We start from the raw sequence: 20222 nt of genomic DNA on the forward strand, positions 1-20222 counted from the left end.
ATATAACTTAGCATTTGGTGAGGAGAAGAGGGAGCTTGGTAGAGCTACTTCACTCCACTCCAGGGATTCTGTTGAATGGCTTCTATACCATGCCCAGCTAATCTGGACTGGGTTCCATATGAGACTCAGAGCCTTTATTAGAGTGTAACAATCTCAGCCCTGAAATTTCAAAGGGGGCAAAATTGTCAAAGAATGATTTTTAAAAGATTGTCAATTCAAAAATGTCTTACGGTTGCACGTTGCTTGCATGTACATTCCTTCAGCAGCCAGAATTGAAGCAACATAGCACCTTGTAAACAAGAATGAAGTAGGAAATTACCAGATGCTACATTTTTAGTAATATCCACCTAGGAGACATTTTATGAAATGCACAATGAATGGAGGGCTCACTCTGGTTTTTGGATCACATCCCATTCCATGCTAGGCTCAAACAACAAAAATGTGCTTTAGGCTATAACTTATACCGTTGTAAATGCTATAAGGCATTTCTTAAAATTTTCTTTCACAAGTAGATAACTTAGGTAGACCTAGGAAATCAGTGCCCTAAGTGGAAAAACAGTTTCTCAGTCTTCACAGCAGTGCAGTGCCTTTCTCCCACCACCTCCCTCCACACAACCCACTCTCAATGCACACATGCATACGTACACACCAGAACCAGAATCCTATGCCAATTTCCTTTCCCTCCCAACAAAATTTTTACTCTCTCAGGACCTAGGCTTTGGAACTGGTTCCTCTCTACTTTCAGTTGTCTGTAGTGCTGTGCCCTTCAAACTCAGTATTGCTTTGTTCTGGGGCACATGATGTTCTTCATGTTTTTGTGGACAGAATTACATTCCTGAAGGAATGTGCCCCATGTAGAGGAAAATACCTCTGGCAAAGCAGCCAAGATACAGTAACTTTATGATGTCAGAAAAAAGGTTTAGTTGATCCAAGGGATGAAGCAAATCAGGAATATCCGCAGAAACTCAACTCTCCTGACTACTTACTCCTTCCAAGTGACTCTCTCAAATGGCTTTTGCAGCTGGACCAATGACTGCTTTGTTTAATTCTGCTTTTCTTTTTCTGAAGATGTGGGAGAAGGCAATCAAACTGAGCAAAGAATTGGCTGAGAATTATGAGAGCAAAGTATTTGACTACGAGGGCCTTGGCAATCTCTTGGTGAGTCTGGATCAGAATAAGTGGGGGTTAGAGGGTGGAGTGTTCGGCTTCCAGCAGGGTTGCTAAAATTAATGTTCATGAAAATGTTTTTATAAGTTTAACAAACTCAGTGCAAACTGTGCTTTACAGTGGAAAAGTAAACATTGTTTGAAATAAAAATGAAAAAAGAGGTGACTCCAAAGCTATTCATATTATTATTTCTCCAGATTACCCTTGTTAGAGGGCTAAGGACTGTGCAATAGGTTTGCCACAAAGGGGTGGTAGAATATTGAGCCTTAAACTAATGGTGACTTGGGTGAAGCTCTCTGCAGCATACCTTGGTGGCCCTTTCTGCAGCCCTCTCTTCCTTTTCTGTGCCTCATTTTTCTTGACAGCCCCTCTGTATTCCTGGCCTATCTCCTATTTGACCTCTCACTTGCTCTGCCTTCCATTAACACAGTCCGTATTTCTTACATCTTCTGTTCATCGAAAATTACTTGTTCTATGGTCCTTTGGGCCCTGATAAGTGATTCAGCTGCTAAACTTTGGGTCTTGTTTTGTTTGGTTTGTTTAAGAGTCTCAATGTGTACATCTTCATTCTTTCTTTCTGCTCATCAGACTGAATAATTTCAATTATCATATCTTCAAGTTTATTGATTCTTTCTTCTGCCATTTCCAATCTGCTATTGAACCTCTATAAGGAATATTTTATTTCAGTTATTGTGGTCTTCAGCATTGGTATTTCTGTTTGGTTTCTTTTTATGATTTGTATCTTTTTGTTGAGAGTCTCTTTTTGTTCATCTATCATTTTCCTGATTTCCTTTAGGTCTTTGAGCATTTTTAAGGCAAATTTTTAAGCCTTTGTCTGCTGTGTCTAAAGTCTGGGCTTCCTAACTGATTTCTAATCCTTTATTTTGCTCGTTTGCATGGGCCATCATTTCCTGTTTATTTTTATGCCTTATAACCTTTTGCTGCGCACTGGACATTTTAATATTTTAATGTTTCTCTGAAATTTAGTCACTGAGATGTCTGTTCCTTTAGCTTCTTTCCAGCTAGTGTTATGACAGATTTCCTTAAGTACTAGGAGCTAAAAAAGAAAAAGAAAAAGAAAAAGGGAGGGAGATAGATAAATAGAGAGAGAGAGATAGAGAGAGAGGGAGAGCACACCTTTCCCAGACTTTGCTTGGCCTGTGTGAGTACTCTCCTTCAGGGGTTAGCCAACTTCAAAATGATACTAAAGAATGGACTGAGGTGAAAGTGTAGGCTCCTCTCTGGTCTTTTCTGAGTATGTGTCTTTTCCTGGTCATGCACATGTACATAGCCTTAGTAATTCCCATTTACATGGATCCAAATATCCCTTTTCCCCTAGGAAATAGTCTTTCCCCATATACTGGGTGTTATATTGTATGTCATAAATCTGGTAGTCCCGTGCCCCAGGCAGCTGTGATTTGATTGTCCCCTAACAGCATTTTAGCTGCCCTGTGAGCCACTTCTATGTGCAGAGCAAGTTCTAGGATGGTGAGCCAGTGATGGGTGTCCTGGTTCAGTCTTCAGGTTGTCACCAGATAGACCGGCATAGACACATATGCACTCTGATATGTGCATAGGGGTTACTCTGCTCCCCCCAGAACCAGGGCCTGGGACCCACACTGGGAGCACTGGCTCTCTCTGCATTGAACTAGGGGGGTGGGGGGATGGGGTGAAGGTCGAGCAAAGGCACCCCAAGGCTTTCCTATCATTTTAACTGGATTTTCCACTTGCTACAATCCTTTAACTATTTTCCAGAGCTCTGAGAAAGATGGTTCTGCCAGTTTTTGTTCGTTCTTTATAACTTCTGCCAGATCTTATTGCCTTTTGCCTTCCTCCTTTTCTCACGTCATTGCATGTTCTGCTTTTACAATTCCCTGCCCTGTGCATTACACATAGTTGCAGGTACAGATCAATTATTTCAATAATACAAAACAAAGATAGCCCATGGGTAGCACACATGACATTTACGTTTGATAGTGTTAATAATTTTTAGTATAGTTGTCATGAATGGTCAGGTCACCCACTGTCATGTAATAATTTATTTAAGGAGCTATTTATGCTAAGATCACTTTGCAAAAATTTTACCAATTCACTGTACCCACTCCTGCCATCACACAAAAAAGTTCACTTACTAATTTCATAAACTAAACCAAGCTGAGATGTTGTGTAAAATTCTCCCCTTCTAAAAACACATGTATTCTGACAGAGACCTTCATCCAGATAGATTAGTAGGATAGGCATGTTAACCATTGTGGGAGGACAGTTTAGTGCATCTCTCAAAGCCCCCCAAGTATGGCTACCTATTTTGATTTCAAGGCAGGCTCTAACTATGAGCCCTAGCAGGGAAACCACTCCCTTTGTGATGAATTGAAGATTGGCTGAGCCTATATATTGGAAAACAGAACATCACCACCACCTTCTGGGCACTTACAGCTGAACCAAGGACCTTAATCCAAGCCACAGTATGAATTGGAAAATTCTTTATGTTTTTTTTCCCCATGTGTCTTCTTTTAAGTGCATCCACCTTCCATGAATCTCAGAAATACTTTAGAATCTTCTAAGGGTCCCGAAACCCCTTCAAGAAAGTGATGAAAGCTATGCACTGCCTTGCTGCACAGAAGAATGCACACATGCACATACTTCTGCATACAATTTCAGGGCTTCACAGACCCTGTAAGGCTAATACACAGACCCCAGGTCCAGAACCTTCCAGAACTTCCGGAGTTTCTGATTCAAGGGAAGGATAACATTTTGGCCCGTAAGATGTTTTCCAAAGACTTTTCATTTCTCTGTGTTATACTGGAAACAACAAAACAAAGTCTAACCTGTTTTTTTTTTCCTTCCGGAACAGTGTCCTTGTAACCTTTCAGTGGAATGTCTTTTTTTGTTTTTCAGAAAAAAAGAGCCTCATTTTACGAGAACATCATTAAGGCCATGAGGCCTCAGCCAGAATACTTTGCAGTTGGATACTATGGACAGGGCTTTCCTTCTTTCCTGCGGGTAAGAATCTGAGGGTGGTCTCCAAAGCCCTTAAGCCCTCTAGTCTGAAGGAGGAAACGTATTCATCTCTTTTCCAGATGGGCGGCAGCGTGGCAGCAGCTGCTGACCCAACCCTTGTTCTCACGGTGGGAGGCAGAGGAGGGAAACCACTTCCTGAGCTGCCTGACTCTTCACCCCTCCCTGCACCCCACACCCCAGACAACAGGGCATTCTGGCAGCTCTTCTGTAAAATGACTTTTCCCAGGTGGAATGAAAAGGGGAAAACAAAGCCACCCTCCTCTGGTCTGCTTCTGCAGGTCACACTGGAGAAGAGTGTGGGTTGTTGTCTTTAGTTCTTTATTTAATTTCTGCAAGAAATAGTTTGAGAGCAGATATCCCAAGAAGACTGGAAGAGTTTCACAAAAAAATGGAAGTAGTTTTATCGTAGCAGTGAGAAGAATATTTTTTCCCTCAAAATTTTATGTAAATTGTATAATTTTGCAATTAGGAAACAACAAAAGAAAAACCTCATTCCCACAAAAAGGAAGCCTCTTTTAGAGATGTTTAAATGTATATGAGCCACCTCCCTTTCCCTAATTAAAAAAAAGAAAAGAAAATGTGGGAAAGGAAGTGCTTCACATTCTTAACAGTGCCTAATGAGGAGGCAGTTCATTCATTCATTCATTCAACAAATACTTAACGAATGTTTACCAGGTGCCAGCACATACTAGGCACTGCAGATAACAGTGCTGATTACAGTCAGACGTAGTACCTGGCCCTCATGGGTTTTACAACCGAATGGAGTACGTGGCTAATTAAATAATCACGCAAACAAATGTAAAATTGAAGTGTAAAATACCTAGAGAGGTATTCTGTGGCTACCTATTTTGTAGTCTGTGATCAGGGAATATTTATTACCCAAATTAAAGTAAAACCTTTATTCACACAAAAAGTCCTATATATGAAAATTTATATCATCTTTATTCATAATCACCAAAGACTGGATGCAACCCAAATATCCCTCAGCTTGTGAAAGGATAAACTGAGGCATCCAATGGAATACTACTTAGCAGTAAACCAGAATGAACTCCTGATACACGCAACCACATGAATGACTCTCAAATGCATTATGCTACGTGAAAGAAGACAGGGAATATGCCGAGTAGCTTTTAGGGAAGAAGCGAGGGTCCCGGACAGTGAGAACAGAGTTCCAAAGGCCAGGAGGCTGGAGAAGTGTGAACAATAGAGCAAACAGGAAAAACAGGTCAGAGAGCCAAAAGACCAGGTTACAGAAGATCTTTGACATCTTTATATGTTGTTTGTAAAAGTTTAGTTTGGACATAATTCACATGAGGTAAATCTGTAACATCCAGATGTTCGTAAACAATTTGATATATGGATCTCGAAATGAAAGTTCTAGGCTGGAGATAAAAATTAGTGAGTCATTTGCATGTAGTCAAAACCACTGTTGTGAATGAGATGGCCTAGGGAGAGAGAATAGAGTAAAAGTAACAGATGGTCCAGGCAGAGCCTTGCAACAGGTGCCAGTCTTGGCTTTGCTATTAATCTGGGTACTCTATTCAAGACAAGATAATTATGCCTCCCCTACTTGTTATATATGACCATTGTTAAGTATCACAAGAAATAATGTCTATGAAGTAGGAGACAGCAATGGTTCAGACAAAACAAGAATATGGGACTTTCAATTGATAGAATTGGGGTCTAAATCATCTGCTGAGTAATTGTCTGATTAGGGCCAAATCACACAACCACTGGCTGAGTGTTGGTTAGAGAAACAATGTCCACATCACAGGGTGGTTTTGAGAAGTCAATAAATAGCATTAGGAGGTGCTTTTAAGCTGTAAAGTACTTGGTAGGTGTTATGCATTGTTAAAGTATACTGAAAAACATAAAATCCTTATGAATGATATAATCTAAATGACCTTCTGTATTATGGATTATTTCCTCAGATTCATAATATACAAAATTGCATTATCATCCCTCCCACTTCCACCCAAGCAGGTCACCTCCTCTTCTCCATTTCTGCGTATGGCACCACTGTCCTTCCTGCTCCAAGACCAGTAATCTCAGAATCATAGTTGCCTCCCCCATCTCCTTTGTCCTTCGCATAGAATCAAACACCATATCCTGTTACTTCTCCTCCTCCCTCTCTGTCCTGCCTCTGATCCCTCAGACGGACACATACTCCAGTGTCAGATTGGATTTTCACCCCCTCACTCGGGAACCTCGAGTGGATTCCCCCAGCCTTTGAAACCCCTGCCTGCCTTTCAAGACCTTTCCTATTCCGGCTCATCCTACTCATCCTACCAGCCCAAGCTTGTTATCTTCTACCTGAACTCTACTTCATGCACCTGGGCCGCCTTCTTTTTAATTACCATGGCTGGTTGTCCACTCTCCTTTTCTTTACCTCTCCTTAACCCATCCATCCATCTATGCTCAACCAGGTCCCATCTCTTCTTTGAAGCTTTTTCTTTCAAGTTGAGCTAGTTGATACTGACCTTCTGCTTCTCTGATTCCTTTCACAATTTGTGTTTTTATTGCACTTTGATCCCTTGCCAACCACAGTTTGTCTCAGTGATGGAATTTCATAATGCATAAACCCATCACATGGAGCTTTCCTGGCTTGGAAAAATTTTATGGTCTGTTCTGAAAGATCTGGCCATTTTTACTGCCTTCAGTGTTTTGCCTAGAAGGTATGTTGCCCTTGCCAGACTTATACCATCTAAAGTTACCATGTTTACTTATTTGTTTACTTGTTTGTTTTTTATTTCCCTCTGCTAGAAAGTTTTCTAAGAGGAGGGTCACCATAATATCCCTACTGTCTAGCACATGACTGTTGTTCAAGAAGTATTTGTTACTTGAGTGGACAATTAATTTTTAAAGACATTTTATAAGACAACATGGGTGTAAAATTTTAGTTTAAAAATGAATCATTTGTGGAGCTGCCAATGTGTACTGCTCATCTGAGGTGATGATGAGATGAGCAGATAAATGGCTAAATTTGTACTTGCCCAGGAAAGGACAACTATGAGACAAATTACTCCCATGCCCGGGGCCTAGGAAATTTCTTTTGACATGATTTGTTTAAAAAAAAAAAACAGTTTTATTTAAAGAGAAAAACTACATTTTGGAATTGGGGAAATAATATTTAATGCAGTTATTTCTTATGAGACTTTGCTCTTGCCATCACAGTGATTTTCAGGATTGACTAGGAATTGCTATAAACTTCCTGTTCTCTCTGACCCCTGCCATACTGTTACCATATCACTGTGTCAGAAGACATGTTGATTCTTTTTGTCCTCACATGTTCTCTAAGGCATGTGCTATTCAAAGTGCCGGTCCACAAACTGTTACAGGATCATAATGAGATAAATATGATATAATTAATGCACTGCCTTCCCCTTTCTAGGAAGTATTGCTACAAAAAAAAATACGAATTAAACAGCATGCCTAGTGGTGTAGTTGATTTACATGGGGCACAAGTTCTTATTTCCCTGCACGTCAGTACAGACCATTTGCAGACTGGCTGTGGTCCAGGAACCACACTCCGAGTAACACTGCTCCAAGTATTTTGTGTATCTGTGACTTAACTCCCCAAATAAAGTAGCTCCTTTCAGGAATCAGCTGACGGTTGTTAGGCATGTAATAGATATTCAGTGTAAACTTGTCACATTAAACTTTGCTTGGGGAGTTCAATGGCTTCCTCAGTACCAAGATCACCAGCTACCCCTTCACTCTTCATACGTAATTATTTTCCTTTCTGTCTCTGATCTGCAGAATAAAATCTTCATCTACCGGGGGAAGGAGTATGAGAGGAGAGAAGACTTTAGCCTGAGGTTGCTGACCCAGTTCCCCAATGCTGAGAAGATGACCAGCACCACCCCTCCAGGAGAGGATATCAAGTCCTCTCCAAAGCAGTGTATCCTTGCCAAGGGGAAACATGGCCCAGAGGTTCTTAAACCTGGTAGAGCACCAGCTAAACCAGACAAGCTAAGGGTTGCAGCCTCTTGTCATCATGCACAGATGTCCTGTGTCTTCAGAACACTCGTTTAGCCATTCTGACTCAGTTGCCCATTCTGTATAAAACCTTTGGGAACCTAATACCCTTAGCTGGTGGTTATGAAGTTATTAGAAGGAAGACATGATAAGAAAATCTTGAATATGAAAGGGTAAATTTTATAGCCATAAGGGGAGCTTAAGGAGAATACAGACTTCGTGTTCTGGATTCTGGATTCTGGTTAAAAATGCATACCTCCTTTCTATAAAATATAATGACTTATTGAAAAATTAATTGCATGCTTTCTTTTTTTAAAAATGGCTAATAATAATGGCTCCATAGCAAAGTTATTTTTAAACTTTCTAATTTTTATGCTAAAATAAAGTCCATATAACATTGAACGGTATTCTAAGAAAGATAAATAGAAAGACAAAGGAAGCCAATACAGCATGGTAGATAAGGAAAGAGCTCTGGAGCCAGCCTGCCTGTGTTCAAGGCCCAGCTCTGTTACTTACTGTGTAACACTGGGCAAGTTACTGCACTTCTCTGTGCCTCAGTTTTGTCATATGTAAAATGGGGATGATGATAATTCCTAGAGTTGTTGCAAAGATTAGGTATATAAATGTATGTTAAACACTTGGCACAGTGCCTGACACATAGTTAAAACTCAGTAGATATTAGCTATTATTACAGATTTCGATTAGTAAGTAGCTCTAGAAAGACAGCCATGGATCAGTAAACAGACACACTTCTGAGGTGAAGAGTAGTGATAGCCTGTTAACACAGAGTGGAGAGCTAGAGAAGAAAGGTCCTCCAGGATAATTTCTTGTTTGAGTTATGCAGGTATAGAAAGCAACTGAGGCACCTTCTTTGCATGGGAATAAAGAGTTCTTCAAGAACAGGATTTAAAGTCAGGAATCCTGGGCTTCTGCCCACAGTAAACTTGATCTGGCACAAGTTGCTTAATTTCTCTAGGCCCTGGTTTTCCCATCTCTAAAGTGAGGATAAGTTTATTTTCCCTAAATACCTAATAGCACTTTTATGAGGCTGAAAATAAAAAAGAGATCATTTATGTGAAAATACTTTGTAAACTGTAACAGTGCAAGGCATAGCCCAGGGGTTCTCAAGTTTTGTTACACATGAGACTCACCATGGAGCCATCTGCAGAGAGGCTAACTCAGCAGCTCTGGTGGGGGGTGGGGGGGCCAGTTTACAAGTCTGCAGTTTTAATAAGTCCTCAGGTGATTTGGGTGCTGGTGGTCTGCAGATGTCACTTTGAGAAATATTGTCAGAGTCAATGTTATATCTAGATCCAGGACCTTATCCAAACACTCTAGTTTAAATACTATAGATTTAGAAATAGTATATCTGTACTGGTGGGACTTAAAAAAAAAATAAGTTATTTCTAAGAGCAGGTCATTAACTTGGAGAAGGAGGCTGTTTCAGTTTTCTAGCTGCCAAAACCAGTAACACTACATGGGTTGACTTAAACAGTGGGAATGAGGCTAGAAGAAGACCAAAATCAACACATTTTCAAGGTGATACTTTCTACCAAAAGACTGGCATTCTGAGGCTGGCTGCCAGTGATCCTTGGTCCTAAACTTTTTCTGTCACAGGGCAATGCAGATGCAGCCTCTCCTTGCTTTTTGGTTCCATTTTTCCAGCTGCTCCCTGTAGCTTTTTTTTCTCTGTGTGAGTTTCCCTATAAAGCCTTCAGTAATAGGATTAAGACCCATCCCGAGTCAGTTGGGCCACAGTCTAACTGAAGTAATCTCATTAAAAGGTCCTATTTTCTGTGGCTTCATACCATGATTAATTTTAAGAACACATTTTTTCTCGGGTGTGCAGCTCCAAACCACCGCAGAGGTCTTACCCCTGACCTGGTTTTGAAACCTGACTTCATCGCTTAATCTTTGTGTGATGTTGGCTTTTAATCTCTATAAGCCTCAGATTCTTCATTTATAAAAGGAAAATAATAATATCCATCTCAAAGAATGATTCTGTGTACTGGAGATAACATGCTCAAAACACCTAGAACAGGGCCCAGCTGTAGTGCTTGATAAACTGGTATCCAAAGATACAAGAAATTCCTATTGCCTGGGATTTAAGTCTGGCACTTTTATTGGGATGCTTGTACCCCAAAATTGATTTTAAACCATTTCTAATCACCTACTTCCTGATATTTTATTGATGGATATTTTACCCTGGTATGTTTGTTTGCTAGGTGTTTCACCAAAAATATCCTGGGATTGATTAATTAATAAGACATTTGATAATACATATGGGAATGCTATTTTCAGGCAGTCCCAACATTTGGGTAAAGGGGGATGATTGGTGAAGGTGCCATTTTCATCCGTGAAGCAGGAGGAATAGGAGGTGCTCTCTGCTGGTGAAGCCGCCACAGTCCCAGCTCCTTTCCCTTCCCTAACGAGCTCCTCAGACATGCAGTGCTTCACTGTAAAACCGGTGATGAGCCTGCCGCCCAGCTACAAGGATAAACCCGTGCCGGAGCAGATATTAAAGTAAGTGTTTTCTTTCTTTAAAAACATTTTTCTCTGTCTTACGCTTGTCCAGGAGCACATCAATACCATCAAAGCCTTAAATTCATTACAGTCTGGAGGACCTATGTTTATTGAGTTTGGTAACTCAAAGGGAATTTTTGTTTTTGCTTTTTAAGCAGAGGGAAGTCAGAAGTTTCACTCCCAGGGCTTCTGATCCCCCAGCTCTTATTTCCACTGAGTAGTGGCTGGCCTCACCTTGGCTGCTGAGGTCTCCAATGATTGAAAACACAATCCCATTTCTTGTGAATCTAAAAAGCTAGTTGCCTGATAGAACTGATGTAAACCTAAACAAATGAGATTACGAAAGTGGATGCAATTACATATACCTTTTAAAATACTGAGCTGTAGTTTACAGGAATTTTTTAAATGCGAAATACAATCGAATTGTGCACTGCCTCAAGCCTTCAGTGTAAAGACTGTCTAACATCATAGAATGGATTAAATTCAGACCTTGAAAGATGTGTCCCAGGTTTTGTTGAAGTCATAACAGGGAGTACTTACTTTAAGAGAAGAAATACAGCGTTGTTGCTTTGTTCTTCCCCAGCTACTACAGAGCCAATGAAGTACAGCAGTTCAGATATTCCCGGCCATTTCGGAAAGGAGAAAAGGATCCAGACAATGAATTTGCTGTGAGTCCACCCTTTCACCCTCTAAGACTGTGTCAAATTGACAGCCAAGATGAAGGCCTTACACCTTAGCAGCATATATAGCTGAAATGAAGGCATCCCCAAGGATACAGGCTTCCTGTGTTTATTACCTGAACAGCAACCCATCATCTCAGTGGAAAACTCGGGGCTGGAATTGCAGAAACAGACTCTGAGTCTGCAGCTAACATGACCTTGGGCAAGTCCCATCTCTCTGGACCTCAAGTTTCCCATATGTAAGATGAGAGGTCCCAAGTAGATGATCCCTTTCAGCTTTAAACATCCAGAATCCTTAAATTTAATAAGAAAATATGACACATTTGCTTAGGAGGTATTTGGGAAAGGAATCTCATTTAATTAAATCAGGGAGTTTTGCTACTAACCTGAGAACTGACCAGCATTTCTGATTTTCTTCCTTACACCAGACCATGTGGATTGAAAGGACCACGTATACAACTGCGTACACCTTTCCTGGGATTCTCAAGTGGTTTGAAGTTAAACAGATTTCAACAGTAAGTGGTTTGGGATGGGAACTTGGAAAAATCTCTCTGTCTCCAAATACATTAACAGCCTTTGTCATATTCCCCTCCAATTCTCACTAGCTTGGCTAGCCTTCTCTGGCCAACTTTGTTTTTAAAGGGGAAATAAAAGACTTGCTTGTATAATTGAACTCCTTTATAAAACTGATATTATAATACCAACCCTAAAGGTTACTCACAGTGAACAACTCTTTTATGACCAAATGAGTTTTCTCCTTTAGCGATCTTGTCAGTGCTCAAAATCATTTTTGAGTGCCTTTTTTTAATAATGCCTATTTCCCTGTCAATCATATCCTTCTGTCCCAGGACCTTTCTTCTTCTTTTATTCTCAGCTATTTACATCACTAGTCCTCCTAGACTCCTCCCAAAGACTGCCTGCTTTACCTCCTTATGGATTTATTGACTCTGTTTTCTTTGTTTCTAGTCCTCCTCCTCCCATCCTCTTTCTTATCCTTCATTCATCTCTGGTTGATGCTATTGACAAGGCTTCCTAATAGGCCTCCCTGTCTTGGCCCTCTCAAGCCCATTTTCCTCCCTGCCTCAGAGTGTGAACTCAATAGCATAAACCTGACCATATCACTCTCATGCTTCAAACCCAGTCATGGCTCCCTAGTGCCTTGAACATAAAGTTCCCACTCCTTAGCACATGCTCTCGGGCCTTTGTCACTCAGCTCTTCTGCCTATTTCTTCCCACTCCCTCCCTAACACCCTGGACTCTATGCGAACTAACCTCCTTGTTCATTTTACGCCATTTCAATCCTGCATGACCCTGGGCCATTTCCTCTGCCTGAAATGCCCTTTCCCCACTTCTAAACCTAATTAGCTTCTGTTGAGAGTTGGTTGAGGCACCGGCTTCTACAGGAAGCCATGTTGGGAATTCCCGTGTGCTTTCAATGTCCTCCTTCTGTGCCCTGTAGCAACCCAGCCATTTTTCTAATGAATTACCTGCCACATTGTATTGTTTCACACGTCTTGAGACCTCACTAAAACCATAAGCTCTTCCCAGCCATGAATGATGTTGTAATCATTTCTGTATCTATGGTGCATAACACAGTGCTTGGCATAAAATGGTTTTTCAAGAAATGTTTCTTGAACAAATCTGAACTGAAATGTGATGGGTTCCATATCAGTAGTGATAAATCATCATTCTTTAAGTTTGAATCTGAGTTTTATACAGAGACTCTTGCAATCAAGTCTGGCATATAAGATCACGTTGGCTGATAATAGGTGAAATGAAGAGATGGGACTATAGAAGGAGATGATTTTTCATTGAAGACACTTCTACGAGAGGCATTCTCTCTGAATCTTTATTGCATCACATTCCACTTTCACGCAAAATTCAACCTGAATATTCTAATAGATCCTATTTTTTCTGACTTTTGTTAACCACAGAATCCACACAAAGATGGTAGCCTAAAAAGGTCTATATATTTGGCTCCCAAGAGCACATACCTTTTCTCATGGGATAAACATTAAGGTTTTTGACAGTGGACATTTTTGGTGGTGGAGAAGTATCTTGGGTCAAATATCCTATTATTCTATTGTTATTTATCTACTCAAAAATTTCTATAGAAGCTTTGCCCAAGGAATAATTGTTACCCTAGCTCCAATTTTTAAGTCATTATTGTACTTTCTAAGATGTTAAATAGCTTATTTTGCATCTTAACAACACCATTTCAAGTAAGTGTGTATCCTAATAAACAAAACTTAACAAGTAAAGTCAAGCTTGGTAGATGTTTTATACCTTTTAAGGGGTGTACATTGGTTTTTGTCAGTTTTGCCTTGGAGATCTCCAAGTGCCCTTTCCTTCCATGCTTTCTTTAACCCAGGAGGAAATCAGCCCATTGGAGAATGCCATTGAAACCATGGAACTCACCAATGAGAAGATCAGCAACTGTGTCCAGCAGCATGCCTGGGACCGGTCCCTCTCCGTGCATCCACTCTCCATGCTGCTCAATGGCATCGTAGACCCAGCTGTCATGGGGGGTTACTCCAACTATGAAAAGGTGGGCTGGGTCCCAGGAGCCCCAAGGATTCACAGGCACAGTGTGTCCATGGCTCCTCTGTGGCATTGTGCAGTTAGCAAATTTGAATTCATCTCTTGCAGCTTCTCTGAGAGATCTTCATTCTCTCCTTTTTACGAATGAGCACATCAAATTAATGACAAGATTGTCCTTGACCTCACATTCCTTAGAGACCATCAGCCACCCAGCCAGGTTTAGGCTACTGCCTAGGAAAGAATCACTGAAAGAAGATCAACCCAATATACTTGTGCTTGATTCACCTGCCGTTTTGTCTCCTACTCCCTCTCTCCTGGAAGGAAGTAAGTTAACGGGTAAATCCCAGCACTCAGGACGCTCTAGAAAGGAAGCAGCATCTGTGGGGTATGCCAATCCACACTCTGTTTAGAATTTTATTCTAGTAACTCCACCATTCCCCTCCCCCAGACTTTGTGCACTATACATTGAATGAATACGTGATGGCCCTGACTCTTACAATTCAGTTAGTTCAACTAAGTGTCATATCTGTTATTCTGAAAAAAACCGCAGAAGGAGTATTCACTGCATTTTGTAATTTGTTGCTTAGGGTTTGGATATAACACCATTTGAAACTGAACTAATACATTCAGTGTATGGTAAGTTAAATTAGTAGAGGCAGGATTTTGAATTGTTTTGGTAAATATTCAGTGGCTAAATAATTTTGGAGTATGCTTTTTGAAAAGAAAATGAACATTTGGCAAGTAAGCCCCTATAGCATATCCTGGAGTGAATGGAAAGGAAAAGTTGGATGGGAAGGTTGAGAGGATGTTCAGGTAGGCTGATGCTATTAGTTCCATTTGCATATGATGACCTGGAGAGCATGGGCTTTTGAATAGTCATTCCTATGACCCATTATTTTTTTTTTTAAATTAGAGAATTTGTAGGTTTACAGAAAAATGATGCAAAAAAATAGAATTCCCATATACTGCCCTGTTATTAACATGTTGCATTAGTGTGGTACATTTGTTACGATTAATGAAAGAACATTTTTATAATTGTGCTATTAACTATATCCCACCTGTGGCCCATTATCTGACTTCCTGTGTGCTTTTGGGCAAGATATTTAACCTTTATAGGCTCCAGTTTTCATATCTGTAAAATGAGGGAAATATCTAACTCACAGGATTGATTTGAGGATTAAAGGAGATATCATACATAAGGAATGTCATGCAGTGCTTCGTACATAGTTGAGGCTTGATAAATGTCACTTTGCATCCTACTTCCCTATATACTGGCAGCAGAAGGTGCAGTTTGAATGTTCTTCATGATTGGTGTTACAATGGCCTGTGACTGCTACTTTAGTAATCTTTCTTCTCTTTTCACTCTTCAACCTTTCAACTTTCCTCACTCTGACTATACTCAGCAGCTGGGAAGATCTCAACACCAGAGAGAAATTCTAGTTTACCCATGATAGGTTTCAATAACTTTCCTTAGAAGTCCATTCCCAGTGATACAAAGGGTGTCAATAAAAAAACAGTATTCAGCCTGAAATACTTGGTTTTATACTAATGATTTCAGTGTGTAGTTTTTCTTAGAAGAAATTTGGTACTAATTTTGATATATTTTCCAAGTATTGATTTTTAAAGAATGACCTAAACTCAGATTCATATATGCCAAAATCTGTTTATAACGTATAACTTTCATACAAAATCTTTCCAATGGGACACAGTCTTCTAACTTAAAAAAAAAAGGATAAACAAATAAATAAATAAAATTAGGACCTTTGATGTGAAACACTAATTCATACTTTAATTGATTTCACTTATCTGAATGTTAGAAAAAGTTAATCAATTGCCATGACCTATTGCAATCAATGGGAAAACGCTTAACTATATATTTGAGAAATATAACCTATTTTATCCCAGCCCTTTACTCATTGCCTAAGTGATAAAAACCCAGGAGCTGCTTCCCATAATTCATCCACCCTTTCTGTTTTGAGGCAGGAATCTGCTAGAAAGAAATTAATTTCATGGCACAATGGTCTGATGTTCCCTGTGGAAGCCCAGGGTCCAGGCCTTTCCTTAAGATTCTGTAAAACTTAAGCGCACAGCAGCCTGCGTGACCTGGGGCAGTTAATCAGAACATAACCAACTTCCCTCAGAGGGAGGGAGAGTGCGGATAGTCAATTCTCCCTCCTGTGGCATATTAACTAAACCTTTCCGAGGTCAACCAGTTCCCAGAACCAAGATTGTTACTCCCTTCCTAGCTTGTAGCTAATCTAAATGTTACAAGACTCATTTATCTCACACCCACTGGAACGTCTTTGTTTCTGGCCGGTATAACTGGCCCTGCTGACTCCCACTTAAGTGTGGAGCACTTCTACTCTCTGATCTGCAGCCTTCAGAGCTGTTTGATTTCTCCTGTAGGTAAGTTCCTCCTAATCAAATTCATGTCTCAGTCCATGCCTGGTGCTTTCTTTGGTCTTTTGGCTGGACACTCCCGCAGGCTGGGACAATTGGTGAGCCAGCCAGGAGGCCAGAGAGACCCTGGCCACTGAGTGCATGAATTCTGGGAAGGGAGACTCCCTGGGGGGGAATCCTAGGATAGCCTGTGATATCCATGTGGGGAGGGGTGGTTGTCCTCCTGGATGAGTGTGGACTACTGAGGGAGTATGAGGATGCACAGAACTCCCTGGCTGGACTGGTAGCCCTCCTGCAGCAGGCCCCAGGACAGTTGAGTTTTCATAAAGAAAAGAAAAGCCATCAGGCCACCACAGCCATCACATGGCCCCTCTTAGGGGCTGTATGTTCAGCTACAAAAAATGGCTCTGGCTGCCAAAGCTGCAGTTTGCTGCCTAGAGGAAGAGCTTAGGCTGGAAAGAGACCTGTGGCTAGCCCAAGCACAATTAAAGGATGTATGAAATGAAAGGCTACACCATGTAGATGAAAATTTAGAAACATTGTCATGCTGGTGCACTAGAGTGAGAGGGCGTAAGCTGCCCAAAGGGCAAGTTAGGAGTATCCTAACTTCCTCTGAGTGGGACCCCAGTGTGTGGGACCCCTTTGATTTCTTATCAGAAAGTGATGAGCCCCAGTCTGACTGGGAAATTGAAACTGAAAAAAATAAACACGTTCATCCTCTGCTCCAACAAAAGGTTAAAACAAAGCAAATTCAACACCCTGATTCCCCAACAGGGGAAGATGGTGCAGCAGTTGCTGCCACCCCAGCAGCAGCTCCTGATCAAAAGGTGCCTTCCCCCAGACGTATTGTGGCAATACATCAGTATAAACTACCAGGGTGCCAACAAGAAATAACTGCCACCTCAAAGAATTAGAAAGAGTGGACATTATAATCCCCACTCATAGTCCATTTAATAGCCCAGTCCAGCCAGTAAAGAAATCTGATGGTACTTGGTGAATGACCATAGATTATAGAGAACTTAATAAAGTAATTCCTCCTTTGTTTGCAGCTGTGCCGAATATAGCTATCTTGTTGCAAGATGTAAGTACTCAATTAGGCCACTTTCATTTTGTGTTAGATCTTGCTAATACTTTTTTTAGTATTTCTTTAGATCCCTCCGCCAGCCTGCATTCACCTTCATGTGGGAAAGACAACAGTATATTTTGCTGTGCTGCCACAAGGATATCGTTCTAGTCCCACTATTTGCCATGGTTTAGTAGCTGAAGACTTAGAAACATGGAAACCTCCAGCAGAGGTCACTCTTTTCCATTATATTGATAATATTATGCTAACCAGTAACTCTCGCAGAATTGGAAACCACCACTAAGGCCATAGTGGCCCACCTCAAAAACCAGGGATGGGCAGTAAATCAGGACAAATTACAAAGGCCTGAATGCTCTGTCAAATTCTTAAATGTTGTCTGGTCAGATAAAACTAAAACGATTCCCTTCAGCTGTTGTTGAGAAGGTACAGTGTTACCCCACCCTGCATGCTCCTAAGCAATTAATGGCTTTTCTTGGTTTACTGGGTTGTTAGAGACAATTTATACCCCATTTAGCACAGATTCTAAAACCTTTACACTCTGCTTAGGAAAAGAAAAGCATGGGAATGGGATGTTCCATAGCAGTCTGCATTTGAAAAAGCTAAGCAAGCTATTGCACAAGCTCAAGCCCTAAGGAGGTTAGATCAGAATGTGCCTTATGAATTGGAGGTGGCGAACACAGAAATTGGCTTTGGGTGGGGCTTGTGGCAAAGAGAACAGGCAAAACAAGTACCCATGAACTTTTGGTCTCAACTTTGGAAAGGAGCTGAACTGCAGTATAAACCTTTAGAAAAACAACTGTGTGCTGCCTATAATGCATTACTACAAGTTGAAAGAGTAACCCAAAATTGCCCTCTGATGCTGCAGACAGCCATCCCCATACTGGGGTGGATGTGTGACACACAGACACCAAACCCCATTCAGGAAGTGCTCAGCTTAGCACGCTGACCAAGTGGAAGGTTTACCTGCTACAATGCAGTGTTTTTAACAGCAGCCCTTGAAATGCAGAGATGCACAATATTTTAGGGCCAGTTTCCTATGTGGAGGAATGCTATTGCCCCTCCCTGCTGATCCTGCTGAGGTGGCTGTATTTGTGCCCACCATTGATGGATATGGCAGTATACCTGATTCTGCCTGGTATAGTGTTGGATCAGCACATGAGAAACCCACAACTTGGATGGCAGTAGCTGTGCAGCCTAGCACTAAATCTGTGTGATGGGAAACCAGAACTATGCAAACAGCCAGTGGGCTGAATTAAGAGCCGTGTGGATGGTAATTGTTCAGGACCCAGGTTATGCACTAACCATTTGTACTGAAAATTGGGCTGTGTACCAAGGCTTAACAGTGTGGATGGCCACGTGGAAACAGGAACAATGAACTGACATTGACTGCCCCTTGTGGGAAAAGAGATGTGGGAAGAAATCTGGGCTGCCTGCCACAAGTGTAAAGTAACTGTTTTGTGCATCTTAGCCCATAACACTACCTCTTTACTAGGCGATATTAAAGCAGATGCTCTGGCCAAAGTGCGTAGCCTAGAGCCAGCATTGCATGAGGCTGCTGAGTGTTACACAGAAAAACAGGACACCAAGGACACCAAACTCTGTGGAGACTGGCTCAGCAATTCCAGGTGCCCATCATGAGACAACAGCTAAAAAATGTTTGGATGCCTGCATCTCCTGCTCACTCCAGCAACCAAGAATGCTCCCTCTTCTACTTGGCCACATTGGCCATGAGCAGACTCCAGGCACCTGGGGGCGAGTAGATTACATTGGGCCCTCTTCCAGTTTGTTAATGCTGCTGTTTTGCAAAATACTAGAAATGGATTGACTTTTATAAAGGATTGACTTTTATAAAGGGGGTTCATTTGGTTACAAATTTGCAGTCTGAAGGCCATGAAAATGTCCAAATTAAGGCATCAACACGAGTATACCTTCACTGAAGGAAGGCCAGTGACGTCCAGAAAACCTGTTAGCTGGGAAGGCATATGGCTGACTTCTGCTGATCCTGGGTTGTATTCCAGTTCCTCTCTCAGCTCCTGTGCTTTCTTTAAAATGTTGCTCTTGGGGCATTTTGTCCTCTCTTAGCTTCTCCGGAACAAACTCTGGGCTAGCATCTCTGAAGCATTAGGAAGAGTCTGCTTTCAACAGCCATCTCCAAAATGTCTCTCTAGGCTGCAGCCATGAGCTCCTTCTGTCTGACTCCTCTGGAGCTCAGTAGAGTAATTAAGACTCACACTGAATGGGCAGGGCCACACCTCCATGGAAATAATCTAATCAAAGGCATTACCCACAGCTGGGTGGGTCACATCTCCATGGAAACAACATAATCCAAAGATTCAAACCTAATCAATCGTAATACATCTGCCCCCACAAGATTGCATCAAAGAACATGGTGTTTTGGGGGACATAATACATTCAAACCAGCACAGGCCCCTTCCGTTATCTGAGGGTGCAAAACATGCCTTTGCAGCTGTAGACATGGCCACTGGATTGTTACTGGCCTTTCCAGTGGAGAAAGCTAACCAGAGGGCAACTATACATAGCCTAATAAAATTAAGTGCCTTTTTTTGGGATCCCTACACATGTCGACAGTGATAGGAAGACCCCCTTTATCGGACAATTAACCCAAGCCTGGGCTAATGAACATGATGCCTTATGGACATTCCATTTGCCTTAAAACCCCATAGCAGCAGGATTAATAGGAAGAATGAATGGGCTTTTAAAGGAACATTTAAAAGATGATAAACAGTCTTTAAAGCAATGGACCTGGCAGTTGTATCCAGCTCTAACCAGTCTCAATTCAAAACTCTGGGCAACTGCCCCTGCTCCCATTG

The 20222-nt window shown here is 41.3% G+C and overlaps 1 protein-coding gene across 5 annotated transcripts in view; it reads left to right on the plus strand.

Moving 5' to 3' along the window:
• DOCK5 (dedicator of cytokinesis 5) overlaps nucleotides 1–20222 on the plus strand; it is a 234684-nt gene that overhangs the window by 191432 nt on the left and 23030 nt on the right. For 4 of the 5 annotated variants that reach the window (XM_037813182.1, XM_037813181.1, XM_037813183.1 and 1 more), the window contains 7 exons: nucleotides 1069–1158; nucleotides 4063–4167; nucleotides 7945–8086; nucleotides 10605–10686; nucleotides 11270–11354; nucleotides 11795–11881; nucleotides 13738–13914. In XM_037813182.1, coding sequence (XP_037669110.1) covers nucleotides 1069–1158; nucleotides 4063–4167; nucleotides 7945–8086; nucleotides 10605–10686; nucleotides 11270–11354; nucleotides 11795–11881; nucleotides 13738–13914 — 768 coding nt within the window. Of the gene's footprint in view, nucleotides 1–1068; nucleotides 1159–4062; nucleotides 4168–7944; nucleotides 8087–10604; nucleotides 10687–11269; nucleotides 11355–11794; nucleotides 11882–13737; nucleotides 13915–14015; nucleotides 19267–20222 lie in introns of those variants that run through there. The other variant, XM_037813184.1, reaches the window with a different exon arrangement.

Source organism: Choloepus didactylus, chromosome 20 (genome assembly GCF_015220235.1).
Source record: "Choloepus didactylus isolate mChoDid1 chromosome 20, mChoDid1.pri, whole genome shotgun sequence".
NCBI lineage: Eukaryota > Metazoa > Chordata > Mammalia > Pilosa > Megalonychidae > Choloepus > Choloepus didactylus.